The sequence below is a fragment of the Marmota monax genome, unplaced genomic scaffold (assembly GCF_021218885.2).
Source record: "Marmota monax isolate L192 unplaced genomic scaffold, Marmota_monax_Labrador192_F-V1.1 WCK01_AAM20220418_F8-fsc00045, whole genome shotgun sequence".
NCBI lineage: Eukaryota > Metazoa > Chordata > Mammalia > Rodentia > Sciuridae > Marmota > Marmota monax.
This window is the reverse complement of record NW_026692132.1, coordinates 2,926,288-2,942,440: the sequence shown is the minus strand read 5'-3', so window position 1 is coordinate 2,942,440 and position 16,153 is coordinate 2,926,288. Positions and strand designations below refer to the sequence as shown.

General features: G+C 36.6%; 1 protein-coding gene across 1 annotated transcript; it reads right to left on the bottom strand.

The window, feature by feature from the left end:
* Positions 1 to 6,580: 6,580 nt before the first annotated feature.
* Btg4 (BTG anti-proliferation factor 4) lies at positions 6,581 to 10,969 on the bottom strand. The gene is made up of 4 exons (XM_046467093.2): positions 10,775 to 10,969; positions 9,900 to 10,034; positions 9,142 to 9,340; positions 6,581 to 7,425 (listed from the first exon to the last, which is right to left on the bottom strand). Exons 1-4 carry the CDS (start codon positions 10,945 to 10,947, stop codon positions 7,240 to 7,242), a joined length of 693 nt encoding a protein of 230 aa, XP_046323049.1. The 5' UTR covers positions 10,948 to 10,969; the 3' UTR covers positions 6,581 to 7,239.
* Positions 10,970 to 16,153: the final 5,184 nt, after the last annotated feature.

Below are 16,153 nucleotides of genomic sequence, written 5' to 3'. Positions count from 1 at the left end.
AAAAAAAAAGACACTTCAAAACTTCAACCTAATTCCATACCTTATACAAAAATAAAAATAAAAATTAACTCACAGTGGATCATAGACTTAAATTTAAAACATAAAACTTTAGGGGAAAACAAAGTCCCCACGATCTAGGCCTTAGGTAAAGAGATCTTAAACCTAACACCAAATCACATAAAAGGAAAACTGAGTTAGATTTCACCAAAATTAAAACTTCTGATCTGTAAAGACTGTATTAAGACAATAAAAAAGAAAAGCTACAATATTTTGAAGTCATACATCCAACAAAAGACCAATTATCTAGAAAAACTTGTAAAACTCAATGGAAAAACAATTCAATTATAAAATGACCAGAAAAGATGCAGAGATATTTCATGAAAGAGGATATACATATGGCAAATAAGCACATGAAAGGATGTTCAACATCGCTAGCTATCAGGGACATGCAATTTAAAGCCACAATGAGATATCACAAAGCAGAGCATCATGGTGGCTGTGTATGATCCTCCACCAGTTGTCTCCCATTTGAATAATTATTTGTATTCCAATCTTCCTTTTCCAGAGCTGGGGAAGCCAGATGAGAGACCATAATAATGCTTGAAGAAGGCAGGAAAAGAGCTGTCTGAATCACCCTTCCCCAACTCCAAGCAGTATGGAGAAACACCTCTTCTACTTTGGGGAGGTAGAGGGAATGAAGTCCAGGCTTTGGACTTGGAAACTCTGGCCTTCCACAGTTCTGTAGCCACTGCCCCCAGATCAGTACCAGCAAACTGAGCCTTTGGAGCTGCATTTTCTAGGCTGCCTCCACCAACCCACCCCCAGCATCAGGCAATGCAGCTTAGAGAAAGATTCCACTCACTGCGGAATGGAACAGGAAAGTGAGAACAGGACTAATGACCCAGTGGCAATAGAAATGAAACCAGAGCAAAGAGTACAAACACACAGGCAATGCTTTAATTGGGAGGTTTTACTTCAAGGCCAGCTGAGACTGCACAGAAAATAGGCTGCTCCCCAAAGGAAAAAAGAGACAAGCCTTTAGTCAGGTTGCTGAGGTGGGCTAAGTTCTGATTGATCATTATCTCATTTCTGGTTTTGCCAGGTGGCTTCAAAGACATCACTATCACTTAAGGGGACAATTTAGTTCCCCTGAGATGATTGTTCCTGTTTAAGGGGATAACCTCAGCTCTTGTCCCAGGGAAATTGCTTCCACTTAGGCTGGGGGGGGGGGGGGGATGATCAGCCAGGCACTACTGTTCCTGGAATCCAAGGTGACTGCAGGTTTAGGGAAATAGCTGGAGATTTTTAGGTGCCACTCCAGGGGGTCTGGAACAGGCTGCTATAAAAGTCAGCAGCTGAATATCCGTGAAAATACCTTACTCTTATTTTGGTGTCCTTAGTTCTGAAGAGGAACAAGATAGGCTATGTAAATTTAAGGATAATAAACCCACAATGGGCCCACAATGGTGACCTTACCCTCACATGACTCCTAGGAACTAACAGGCACCCACAATTACAGCCAGGAGTGTGCCATGCCCAGAGCTGCTGGTAAACATGCCCTGTATCCCAGGTAGTGGTGCAATCCCACAACCCCTGCACCTTGGCCACTTAGACACCATAGATATTGCCAATATTTATAACAGTTGATGCAGCTGCATGAATAGTACACCAAAGAACCTACATGGAACCAAAGTCAATGCAGAATAGCCAACCAACACCCTAGCACACATCACCAGCAGAAAGTCTTACTATTAAAGCCATCCTGTGAAGTTGGTAGAAGTAACTGGCCCACCTGGTTCACAAAAAAAAAAAAAAAAAAAAAAAAACAAGAAACATGAGCCAGGCATGGTGGGTGGCACACTCCTGTAATCCCAGAGGCTTGGGAAGCTGAGGCAGGAAGATCACAAGTTCAAAGTCAGCCTTAGCAACTTAGCAAAGCCCTAAGCAATAGCAAAACCCTGTCTCAAAACAAAAAGTAAAAAGGGCTGAGGATATGGCTCAGTGGATGGCCACCCCTGGGTTCAATTTCAAGAAAGGAAGGAAGAAAGGGAGGGAGAGAGGGAAGGAAGGTGAGAAAAAAACAATGTAATGTGACAGCTCCAAAGGAACTCAACAACTCTCTAGTAATAGGACACAAAGAAAATCAACTAACACTCATACATTGCTGGTGAGAATGCAAATTGGTGCAACCATTATAGAAAGCAATATAGAGATTCCTCAGAAAACTTAGAATGGAACCACCATTTGACCCAGCTATCCCACTCCTTGGTTTATACCCAAAGGACTTAAAATCAGCATACTACAGTGACACAGCCACATCAATGTTTAAAGCAGCCCAATTCACAATAGTAAGCTATAGAACCAACCTAGGTGCCCTTCAACAGATGAATGGATAAAGAAAATATTGTATATACACATATGGAATATTACTCAGTCTTAAAGAAGGAAATTATAGCATTTGCAGGTAAATGAATGGGGCTGGAGAATATTATGCTAAGTGAAATAAGCCAATCCCAAAGAACCAAAGGTCAAATATTTTCTCTGACATGTGGGTGCTAATTCACAATAAGGGTGGAGGCTGCGGAATAGAATAGAGATACTAGGAAGGATAATAGAATGAACTGGACATTATTATCCTATGTACATATATGATTACAAGACCGGTGTGATTCTACATCATGTACAATCAGAAGAATGAGAAGTTATACTCCACTTATGCATGATGTGTCAAAATGCATTCTACTGTCATGCATAACTAATTAGAATTTAAAAAAAGAAGTCAACTAATGTCTAGCAAAAAATTCAAAAACATCATTTTAAAGAAACAATGAGATACAAGAGAATACAATTTAACAGAATTAGGAAGGCAATTCATGATATGAACAAGACATTCTACAAAGAAATAGAGTTCATAACAGAGAATCCAGAGTTAAATGCAATAAATGAAATTTAAAACATAGTCAAGAGCCTCACTAGCACAATCAATCAGGCAGAAGAAAAAACTCTGAGCTTAAAGAGAAGTCTTTTGAAATAACCCCATCAGATAATTGTTTTTAATTTTTATGAAGAAAGTCTTCAAGGCTTATGAGACACCATTAAATAAGACAACATTTACATTATGGGTGTTCCAGAAGAGAAAGGAAAAGGTATAGAAAACCTATGAGAAAATCTCTGAAAACTTTCCAAATCTAGGGAAAAACATAAGCACCCAGGTCCAGGAAGCCTAAAGGACCCCTAATAGTTTCAATCAAAAAAGATTCACTCTGAGCATATTATAATCAAACTGTCAATAGTACAAGAGAAAATTGTCAAGCCATTTGTAAGGTAGTCCCCATTAAACTTCTTGGCAGAAACCAAAGAGGCTAGGAGAGAATGGAATGGGCCATTCAAAGTCCTGGGGCAGGGGGCAGGAGGAATGCCAGCCAAGTACACTAACAAAACTATCTTTCAGAAATAAATAAATAAAGGTCAGTGGCAAGCAGAAGCCAAAAGCCAAAACTAGTGCAAATGTATAGCCACCAGAGGGCCCACAAGAAATGTTTGAGAGTCCTAAATTAAAAGATAAAGGGTGGCACCTACCATCATGAAAACATGGGGAACTATAAAATCCAACAGTAGAGCAGAGACCCCAGAGAAAGAGAATGGAATATTATCAACACAGAAAACTATCCCCTCAAAAGATGAATAAAAGGAGAGGAAGTAAACAAAGGATCTGTAAAACAACCAGAAGAATTAAAACAGAACAGCAGGAGTATTCTTTTACTTATCACCTTGATAGTAAAAGGATCAAATGCCCCAATTTAAAGACACAATTACTTGAGCTGCCCCCCAAGGACTCAGCAGCCTCCCCCTCCAAAACCCGTGCTGCTCCCTACTTGGTCTCCTACCTCACAGCCGGCTCCCACAGCCACCTTTCTGCAGGCTGTTTGCACCAAGGAAAAGAAATCTTATCCTTATGTCCACTATCCAGAACCTCCACTCTTTTGACCCCTTTGAGGATACAAGTGAGAATGATGAACTGCCTCCTTCTGGCACTGAGGATCATAGCCATATAAGAATTCAACAGAGGGCTGGGGTTGTGACTCGGTGGCAGAGCACTTGCCTCGTACATGTGAGGCAGTGGGTTTGATCCTCAGCACCACATAAAAATAAAGATATTGTGTCCATGTATAATTAAAATATTTTTTAAAAAGAATTCCACAGAGAAACAAGATGACCCATACTACAGTCCATGGGATTGCTTATGATTAGTGATTAAAAACTAGTGAAGGTGTTTAAGAAGTTTGCCTGCAATGGTATTGTGCTTGAGCATCCAAGAGTATGGATAAGGGAAGGGTGGCCAGAACAAAAACATATGCCAGTTCCTGACGGAGATTGGACTGGCTAAGGGTGATCAGTTGAAGTTTCCCGGGTTCTAAGCATTTGTGGCTCACTAATACATGAGGATTTCCTTGCAATGAACAGAATTTCCCTTCTGTCCCTTTTTCCAAGTTCCCTATAGTGTGATCCCACTGACAACACTCTTAAGATTACAAAAATCTCCAAATGGAGGAAAGATCAGTGGTTGCCAGTGGGTTAAGAAAGGGATAAAGAGTGGAAAGGAAGTGAGTGTAACTATAAAAGGGCAACAAGCGGGATCCTCTTGGTGAAGAAAATATCCTACATCTTGGCTGTATCAGTGTTAGTATCTGTTGCCACACTGTACTATAGTTTCACAAACTATTATCACTGGGGGAAACAGGGTAAACGAGTACATAGGATCTCTATATTATTTCCTATGACTGCATATAATCTCCAATTATCTCAAAAAAAAATTTTTTAAAGAAAAAGTGAAACACATTGATTATTGAAAATTTCAAAATAGACTGGGAAGATCTAGTTTGGTTATTACACTGATACACTAATAGATGTAGCATTTATTCATTTGTGGACTTTTCATGTATATTGACTACTTTTAACCATAGCAGAAATATCTATATATTATGTTTTCCCCCTATATATTTGCTTCAAAGCCTCCTGGGAGGTCTGAAGAATTACACAGGAGGTCCAAAGTTCATGGGCAGCTCCCTTTGAGCAAAAATCCTAGAGCAGTGATAGAGTGTATTCCTTCTTGAGTACCATCTTTGACAGTTATATTGGCCATTTCTAGTACTGTACCATAAGAATTTTGCAGCAATCTCCACTTGGTTTATACCCAAAGGACTTAAAATCAGCATACTACAGTGACACAGCCACATCAATGTTTATAGCAGCTCAATTCACAATAGCTAAACTATGGAACCAACCTAGGTGCCCTTCAACAGATGAATGGATAAAGAAAATATTGTATATACACATATGGAATATTACTCAGCAATAAAAGAGAATAAAATTAGTGGCATTTTGGATGGATGGCATTGGAGAAGATAATGCTAAATGAAATTAGCCAATCCCAAAAAAACAAATGCCAAATATTTTCTGATATGTGGATGCTAATTCACAATGGGGGTGAGGGGCTAAAGAAGAATAAAGGTACTTTGATAAGACAGAGGAAAGTGAAGAGAAAGGAGAGGAGTATGGGGGTAGGAAGGAGGGTAGAATGAATCAGACATTATTACCATATGTGCATATATGATTACACGACTTGTGTAACTACATCATGTACAACCAGAAGAATGAAAAGTTATACTCCATCTATGAATGTGTCAAAATGCATTCTACTGTCATGTAGAACTATTTAGAACAAATAAAAAATTACAGGAAAGAAGTGTCATTCATTCTGGACTAGGGACAAAGCTTAATGGCAGAGCCTTTTCCTAGCATGTGTGCAGTCCTGGGTTCATTCCCCAGTACTGAAAAATAATCCATTCTCTGGCATAACCAAGTACATACTATGACTTATATATAGTAACTCTTCTATAGTTAACCCTTCATTTCACTATCCACATTGTATGAGAAGAACAAACAGCTTCAGATTTTTACAATTATTTCTCTGTGCTAAGAGTATCATTCAGTCTCTAATACACCTTCCTACTTCATGGAATGATAAACCAAGAAACATTATTAGCTCCTCTAGTATCATTCTCTTATTGAATTATTTGTATCTATTCTTACATCTGTATATATATACAGAGGAAAACTGGAAAGACGGTCACAAATACTTAAGAATGATCATTTCTAGTTGAATGGTAGATTTTTATTCTCACAATGGTGTTTTCCTGCTTAGGTTGATTTCTTTATATTGAGCATGTATCACTTTAGAACAAGTCATGATTAAGTCTCAAACAAGTCTTAGAAATGAGCCAAATTCTTACACACACACACACACACACACACACACACACACACACACGGAAATGTTGCAACTTAAAAAATAATTTTCAAACAAGCTGTTACTGGACTTATGAAGTAAAACTGTTATGTCAGGCAATAAACTTGAAGCCAGAATACTATATTATCAGGATCACTCTTCCTAAAATCAAAGACTAAAAATGGAACTTTTAAAACGGCTAGGGAAGAAACACAAACTTTTAAAACTTCCTCACAACAAAGCAAATTTTAGGAAAGTATTTAAAACAGTACATTTATTTAAACTGTCAATTGTCATAATTCGTTGACTCTTATCCAGGTCAATAGCTTCATTTCATACCATATTGAATATATTTACTGGTTTTACATAAAACTTCATATAAAACTAAGAATTAAAAGTACAACTAAGAGAAAATACAGAAATTTTCCATATACTTCCTGCCCTTATATACACATATCAGTATCCTGAATCAGTATGGTACATGTTACAATTCTCAGTGTAGTTTTTAATTTTTATCTGCTTAATTTTCATCTTCTTTATTGCCATTTTTATATCTCTTAGGTGAGGGGTTCAGAATTTGGGACCATTTTGTTTTTTGGTTATTTTCTCATTTGAATCTTGAGGATTTTTAAAATTTTTTCTGGATATAAATCTTGGTCAAAATGTGATTTGCAAATATTTTCTCTTAGTCCGTGGCTTCTTTTTTCATTACCTTTTGCTGAACAAAAGTATTTAATTTTAATAAAGTCCAATGTATGTTTTTAAAAAGCACAGCTAAGAACAGAGTTGGGATCTGTGTGTGAGGATTCACCATCACACAATCCAGTCCCTAATGTGGTTGTTTATTTTTTTTCTATTGCATGGGCCTCTCAACCTTCAATTTGCTTTCTTTTTAGAGAAAATGAAGCCTCTCCTCTGATCTCTCTCCCAACACACGTCTGGCCACCATGTTAATGTTTTGTGTTGATCCAGTGGTACCTGTCCACCCGGTGCACAGCAGCAGGCTGCCTATAACACTTAAAATTCTTATGCAAGACATGATGCACATTCCCTGGGAGGCCTATGCGCCCATCCATCACATTCTTTTTGCGGGGGATGTGGAACCAAGATTGAAAGGGCTGTCTTAAGTTTTCCATCTGGAAAAAAGAAAGAAAATACAAAGATTGCTAAACTAATAGGTAGCTCTGAGAACTAAACATGAACTCACAACTCAGAAGTGAAATATCTCAAAAGCAAAAAGATTACAAATGAATGGAAATAAAATTAGATAATCATCTATAGAAAATTTTCCAGCATTTCACATACCTTAAATTTAAATATCACCTTATATTTTTTATGAAAACTAATTCTTTAATTTTTTTTTCAGTTGGATTAAGCACATTATTCAAATCTTCAATATTCTTGGATTCTCCCTCACCCCATTCCAACTTGACCCCTGCCACTCCGACCCAAAACTGCCTGATCATGATCTCTGGGGCCAAGACCCAGGAGGACCCCTTGTAAATATTTCAGATGACTTACACGGATATTTTACAGAAGATACTTTGAAAATACCTATGAAAGAAAAGAATCGACTGACTACAGATCTGATCCTTAGATGGAAGAAATCTTTCTAAGCCTAAAAATAAAATCAAGGGTAAACATCTTATAATTTAGTTTTAAATTGTTATAGAGAACTATATGTAAACTATACATATAAAGTTTAGAAGACTAGGGGAAAAATATTTGCTAATAATATAAAATACTTCTGACTGGCCATAAAGGGTCTATAATGCTACATTAGCTGAGGGGGAAATTCAGAAGACAGTAACTACCTAAAACATTTGGGCTTATGGAGATTTTCTGAGTATTTAGCTTCATACGTACTATTATAGATACCATTTTTTTAATCAAAGTATTTTTTAAATGAGAATAGGAAATTTTAGGGGGAAAAATTGGTAAAGCAGATGCTTTCACATGGAGCTAGCGAGACTACAGAAGTACAACTTTCTAGAAGGGCTTTTGTGCATTTTACAAACCTGTAAAACGTCTACACCCAATGACCTCATAATTTGATATTTGGGAATCAAATCTCATGAAATAAAATTCAGACATCACCATACAAGTTAGCAGTTTTATAAAGCAGCAATGTGGAAATAATCTAGAATGTTTGCTGATAATAGCAAATTACAAGGAAGGTAATTGAATGTTAAAGTATTAAAGCCATTTAGTATTTTGAAACATAATTAAGATACAAACATAAAATACAAAGTGTTAGAAAGTCTAGATGAGTCTTTTTCAAACTGGGTCATGAAATTAAATTAGGTGCTTGAAATCAGTTAAGTTCATATATGGGGCAGAGCTGCTAGAAAGGATAAGTATTGTTTCATAAAACTTATTTCTTATATGAATATGTATATCTTTCCATGAGTTGTGGTTTAGAGAAAAAAAATTATTTGAAACTGCTTCTAATTCCCATCCCTTCCTTCCCTAGTGGCAAGAATTTACTCTTTACTGAATATTCCAAACTTTCTATAAATGAGATTATTTTTTATTGATCCCTCCAAAAAAAAAAAAAAAAAGTCCTTAATATTTACTGAGGGAATTTAAGTGGAAGGAAACCTGTGTGTCTTTAAATAATGTATGAAGAGACAGGAGGACAAGATCACAGATCCTAAGAATTCAATCAAGTAGAGGTAATGTATAGAGGCGTGGGACCAGAAAAAATGTTGCCATATTATTAACATTGTAGAGTTTTGTTTTGTTTTGTTTTTAACTGTATAGTTTCATTCTTTCCACATTTTGTTTCTTTTTGAAAGTGAACACAGCCTTTCTAGAAATAGAATAGAAAAAAGTACAGAGAAGAACTTGACCTGATAGATACTCTTCGGATTGCTGACTTTAGGAATGATCCGGGGTTCCTTGCTACAACTTTCTTCATCAGAAGAAGTGCCAGAGGAGTAGTCTAATGTGGCTTTATTAACAGCATAACTGATTTGTTGGGACAGTTCCCATTCCTCCCATCTGCCCTTAAAAGAAGCAATTATAAATGGATGGTTTTTCTCACCATACCTAAATAGGAAAATAAATTATTCATTAAGGATTCAACTTCCCACAAATTTTATCTCTAATCCTGTCTGGAGACAACATGTTAACATTTAAAAAGGGTTATTTTAAAAAGGGATGGGTCTAAAAATACAAATCAAAGGACATTATGACCTTCAGCTACCACACTGTTGTAATTAGTGAGGACATCCCGTAAGAGCTATTTTGGTTAATTGCTTAGGAAAAGACTAAGACCAATTTCTTTTAGTTCAACTAATGGACTAAATTGCCTCCAGTGGTAGATAATTCCCCTTTCTTCCCGATATTGTATATAATACTTAGAAGTTAAATCTATAGTTTGCAACAGGGTGCAGCCGTTGACGTCACATTGCAAGTATTTTGCAAAATTTCTGGCCAACCTTCTCCGTCCACTCCTGTGCTATCTATCAGAAGTTTGCATCTAAAATCATAGCCAAACAATGTCCTGGCTGAGGCTCTGGAGCACTGTCTTTCACAAAGGCATACAGAGCTGACCAAATAACCTAAGGCTTCCAGGAGTCACAGCACACAAACTCAGATTACTCACCTACAGCACACTTCAAAGGGATCTACCCATAGGGTCAGCTCCTTTGGAAGTCCCAGGTGAGAAAAATTCACATTACTCTCAGCACAAGCCCTTTCTAAAATGGGGTCTTTATTCTGATTGTTTATCCTGATACACCTTAGGGATCAAAAGGAAAGGGAAAGGAAGTGAGAACACGATGACAGGTACTTCAGCAGCAAAATTATGTTGTGGGCATCCTCCCGCACACACAGCTCCACTCACCCCACCCCCCTCCACCCGCCACTCTTACAAGTAGGAATGAAACACCAATTTTTGATGCAATGATTCAGAATGTGTGTTGTATTACTAAATCATGTGATTAGGTCACCAAACATCTTTCATGAGAAGAACAAGTTAGAAACTGTCTAAACCAGGCATCATGCACCCTGGGTCCCAGCTACTCAGGAGGTTGAGGTGGAAGGATAGTTTGAGCCTAGGAGCTCCACACCAGCCTGGGGAAACACAGTGAGACCCGGTCTCAAAAACAAAATGGAAACAAACAAACAAACAAAAAACCAAATTGTCTAATCCACCACACAGGTAGGTCTATAGCTTTCAATTACACTGTCATGTTCCTATGGCATTCAAACCCACATTCAAACAAATGAATTTGAGTCCACAACACTTTTTTTTAGTTGTCAATGGACTTTAATTTTATTTATTTATATGTGGTGCTGAGAATCAAACCCAGTGCCTCACACATGCTAGGCAAGTGCTCCACCACTGAGCCACAAAACCCAGCACCCCCATAACACTTTTGAATGTGTTAGACAAACAACAAAATTCCTGCATTTTCCTAGAGATGGTCTATGTTGCCCATTACTTGCCTTTGCCATGCCACATATGAGTTCTCTCACCTGAAGGCTTGCCCTTTGGAAGGGCAACCAGGGTGCCAGTGACCTCTGTATGTTTCAAACAAGATTATCATCAGCTTTTCTGCAAATTTTTCTATTTGCTGTTTACTCAGTTTTTCATGTTCCTTCACCAATCTTGTGACAAAGAAAACTGCTACTGCAATTTCATCTCTCATGATTCCAAAACAACCTATGAGGAGACCTGAAACCACTAAAAGGAAGCAAGAAGAAATTACATAGAAATGAGGACTTCATTATTGATATACAATTGCCATTTGGTAATATTATATAGTTTAAATATAGTAAAACAGAAATCATTTGCTAGAAAGAAATCCTTAGTGAACTAAATAAGCACATCAACACTATCAATCAACAAAATAACCACGAATACCAATTCCTCAACTTGCTCATTTTTAAAGTTTTCAAAGGAAAGAACTTTAAGAGCTTAAAATACTTACAAAATGTCATTTTGCAACTTAAGTAAAAAAGACCCTAATATGGGACAGTAACTTACACCCAGCACCACTTTTTAAAAACACATTTACAAAGGGCAAAACATTTTAGCAGATAGTACGCTGAAACCATGGCTTACAAAGTTGCACACTTTAAGATTATCAATCATATACTTGCCAGAAAAATCTCTTTAGTCCCCACAAAACTAGACCAGAGTTTAAAGACCAACTATGCTATACACTTCTTGCTGCCAGATCTCACTCACACCTGTTTTGTGAGTGCTGGGCTGCAGCTTATATAAGCCTGGGCCTTAAAGGCTGATTGGTGAGTGTCCTCACACAGGTGCTGTACCTTAGGATAAGCACATAGCTTTTTTTCAGGACTCCAGTAGATTGCTCTTTGGCAGATAAAGAGTGGGTTCTTCAATTAAGGTGTTTAAAATTTTTCAAGCAGGATTTCTATCTTCTATTTATCTTGCTACTAACATACGACAATGAACAAGAATGACACCTTCTTCTTCCATATCCTAATATACTACAGTTCAGTAATTTCATCTCTAATTCTGTCAACATAGTAAATTTCATCTTGGATCTTTAATACACTTAAACTTTCTTTGAATAGTTGTTATATTGACTACATACTTTTTAACTAAAATTTTTATTTGTAGAATAAGAGGAAGAGACCTGAGTTTAGTTTCACTAGTTTTCAAAGGGAGGGTCAGTGACCACCTGATTGTACTTTCTGGATTGCATGCTAAAAATGCAAGCTCTTGTACCTTAACCCAGATCTGCTGAAACAATCTTCTAAAGGTAAGGCATGCTAATCAGTAGTTGGCAAGTTCTCCCAGATGATACTTATACCCACTAAAATTTAAGAATCATCACACCTAATATTGTAGATATTTATCACCCACAATTAATGATCATTCGGTTTCTTTACTAGAGAAAATTAATTCACTGTCTCACAAAAGTCTTCCTTCCTATGTGGAACCAAATTCACCTCTTTGATTTTCTACATGTGCAGCCTAGTTTTTCCCTCTGACACTAGACAGACTGTACCTAATTCTCCATCACAAGATGATGTTTCAAATATTAGCTACTCAACCCCCTGGGTCTTCTCTTTTATGTTATATTTAGACACTAAATTTCCATCTTGTTAATTGTTCTTCTGTAGACACATTACACCACTCACTGTGCTGAGGACTCACATCCAGAGGAGATTCAGGTGTGTCAGTAATGCTCTTTTTAAAGTGTGGGTCCCAGACTTGTGTACAAAGCTCCAGGTGTGTTCCACCAGTAAAGACTAGTGTGGGACTGTCGCCTCGCTTGCTCTGAATGCTGTCTTCTAGGAGGCAGCCTCAGGTGGCATTCCCCTTGTTGGCAGTGGCCTCACCCACGACCTCCCACTGAACTTGCAAGTCGTTTTTCTCATGCTGTCGTTTGTCACATCTTTCCCTTCCTGCTCACTATGACATTTAAGACTTGGATGCGAACTGCAACTTTACAACTCACTAGCTGTGTGATTTGGGGGCATCTTGCTGAATCTGTAACTTTCAGTTTCCTGTCTGCGAACAGGAGGTACCACAGTAACCTCATAAGCTTGTTATCAAGATTACAATCAATAATTAAAGCATCTGGTCTTAAAGCTGCAGGAAAAGAGAGAATACAGCAGGGTAGTTATAAAATCAACATTGTGGATCAAATCCTAGTCCTCCAGCTTACTAGAAACTTAAAGTAAGTTTCTCATCCTCTCCAATCTACAAGATCTACATCTGGAAAAATGGAGTAGAAATGTGCCTTGGAAGAATTTGGAACTGCACTGCTGACTTTGGATCCTGGCTCCATTTAATGTATTACCTTAGCAAATTATTTAACCTCTCTGTCTCTCAATTTCTTCATGTATATAAAGGCTTTAACAGTACTTACTTTATAGGATTGTTATAAGAATCATGTGAAATGTCTAGAAGAGTACCAGGTACTCAGTAAGTACTCTGTAAATGTTAAATATTATTAATGTTCCTTCTGTGGAATGAAATTGGCCAAATTATAATACTATATTATGTGCATGTACAAATATGTAACAATGAATTCCACTATTATGTATACATATAATGCACTAAGAAAAATGTTAAGTTGATCACATCTCTTTAAAAAAATATTGCTAGTACCACTACTACTATTGTTTTACAGGATTCTTGTCAAGATTAAATTATAAAATTTACATAAAGCACTTAACAGAGTGCCTGGTATAAAGCAAGTGCTCAAGATGTGGTAGCCCTTCTTATTAACACACATAAGGAAAGGATTTTAGACTTATTTTATTAGGATACTTTTAATGCTATGTGGTATAAATGGAGTATAAAACAACTACATATACAATTATACTTATCATAATTCTTTGTGCTTATTTATTTATTGTTATGGCACTGGGGATCAAACCCAGGACCAGAGTACACTGCCACTGAGATACATTCCAGCCCATCGTGTTAAATTTAAATTCTGGCTACAGTGAGTCCAGATTATTTGTGACCCTGATTTCATCATCCAGTAAATTATCTTTCTGGCTTCCTGTCATCTGTACATTTGATAAAAAGACCACTTGAGACCTCCAACAAGCAATGAATAAGGAAGTTGAATAGGATTAAAGATCAAGCGTTTTGACAAAATTCTAGGAAATCGAACTTTAGTTTGGTGTTCTTTCCACTCAACCAATTAATTCTATTATCACACAATGGAAAGGTAGTCAATTGGAAATCTGCATGCAGTATTCTTTTAATCTATCAAAAGAGTAACCTTATCATAAAAGGAAAAGGCACTTTAACCTGACATGCCTTGTTCTTTGGGAACTGTTATTCCAAGTAATACCAAATTCAACCATGCCTTATTTTAAAAAAGTTACTAAAACAAATTAAATGTTTTTAAAAATAGTAAACTTGAAAAACATATGTAGTTCTTAACTACAAACAGGTCAAAATTTATAGTATATGAACCTGATATTTATAATAATAATATATGAATCTAAAATTTATCATCAATAAGCTTCAGATCCTAACATCTGAAAGTAAAAATTTGAGCTTCTTTGGTTTCATAAAATTAGTATAATTCAAAATTCTTGTACTAGTATAGTATAAACCACAATGATATACATAAAGATAGCACTCATGGAGTTCATAAATTTCAGACTCAGGTAATATTTGTGGTCTGAACCCTGAAACTTATCTGTTTATAAACTAGTTTCAATAAAATGAAGTTAAAAAGCCTAAGTTATAGTTACATCTTCCCTTCTCCTATGGTCATGGACAAATTAATTAATTTTACTATATCTTTGTTTTATCTAAATCTACCTGTCTCAATTTTGCTTTGAGCTCTTCAGAAAAAAAGGGCAGAATAAGATGTCTACTGCAATATATAACATGAAAAATAGTGGTAAAATAAAGTTTACTTAGAAATTCAAAGTAAATGGAAAATCAAATGTTCTGATCTTTAGGATCTACTATGCTTATAATCTAACAAGATGAAAAACATATCTGTTGACAACCCTCACACACACACAAAAATAAATTTCAAGTTACTCTAGAATACATTGGAATATATTCATAAAGACAGAGCTTCAAGGATTTATTTTTTAAGTCTTTTAGTAGCCTAATTATTGATACTAATATTAGTAGTACTATTAAAGTGATCATATGAATATATAGAAACAAATAGGATAGAGTAAATCAAATATTTAATGTTCTTAATGAAATAAGATTATTATATAAAAAAGGGATAATAGTACAAAATCAAAGAAATTAAGTAAAACCCTATAGTGTTAAATTTGAAATGGCAATATGAATTTGAACTTGTGATTTTGCTTTCAAAAAATAGTTATTTTAGCCTGTCCACTGAACAGACCTAGAAATGAGAAATAAGCAAACTTCATTTTGTGGTCTCTACATATCATTCCCCACTTAAAAAAAAAATGCCCAAATCCAATTCTAGTTCAGGTAATATATGAGAAGAATCTGGAATGTCTTTCTGGTAGCTATAAAAGAAAAATGGGTCATGTCAAAAGACACAACAGCCAACTTGAAGAGCTCCCAATAGCCAAAGTAAGTCAATATGAACACCATAGCTGGAGCCATGGTCCTCCTTCAGGAACAATGCAACCATCCCCCAACTATTAGAAAGATCAAGTGCTGACAGTTCATAGTTGCATTCAGGAACTGCTGTGCTCAGGAACTGCCTCACCTAAAGTTATCCATACCTCCAAGACATCTACAGTCATTGACATGCCACTTTGGGATATAAAAACCTTCCCTTGGCTTAATTTGCAATAACTCTGAAGGGCTATCCCATCTTGACAGCTTCCCACAAGATAGGCCAAGGCTTCCAATGCAACTTAGTCAGTGATGGCCTCTCCTTCTGCTCAATCCTATCTTCCCACTTCCTCACTTTCCCAAGAAATACACCTTCCACATGCAACTCGCATCTCCTAGTCTGTTTTAAGGAACCCAGCCTAAGACAATTGGTACCAAGAGTGTTCTAAGAGAGCATTCTCTAAAATCAGGTTCTAGAGCTAGATTACTCACTTGCTGACTGAAATAAACACCTCATGACTAGTAGTGGTGGAATATGGATCCATATAGCTCCTAGCATACCGAGTAGTGTGACTGCTAAAACTTCCAACAGTGTGGACTGAGACAGAATATGGATGTTAGAGCCTGCCCTGGCAATTGTCATATCTTTGATGTTTAAGAGTTACAAGTTGTAAGTAAAAGGACTATTGAGATGGCTAGCTGAGCACCTTAACACCTAAGAATGACAATTTAAGATTTAATAAAAGTTAGTTCAATTCATTCAGTAAGTATTTAAATGTCTGCTATGTACACACAACATATGAAAATGAAAGTAAGCCTGGGACTTTAATGATCTTCTGCCCCACCTCTAC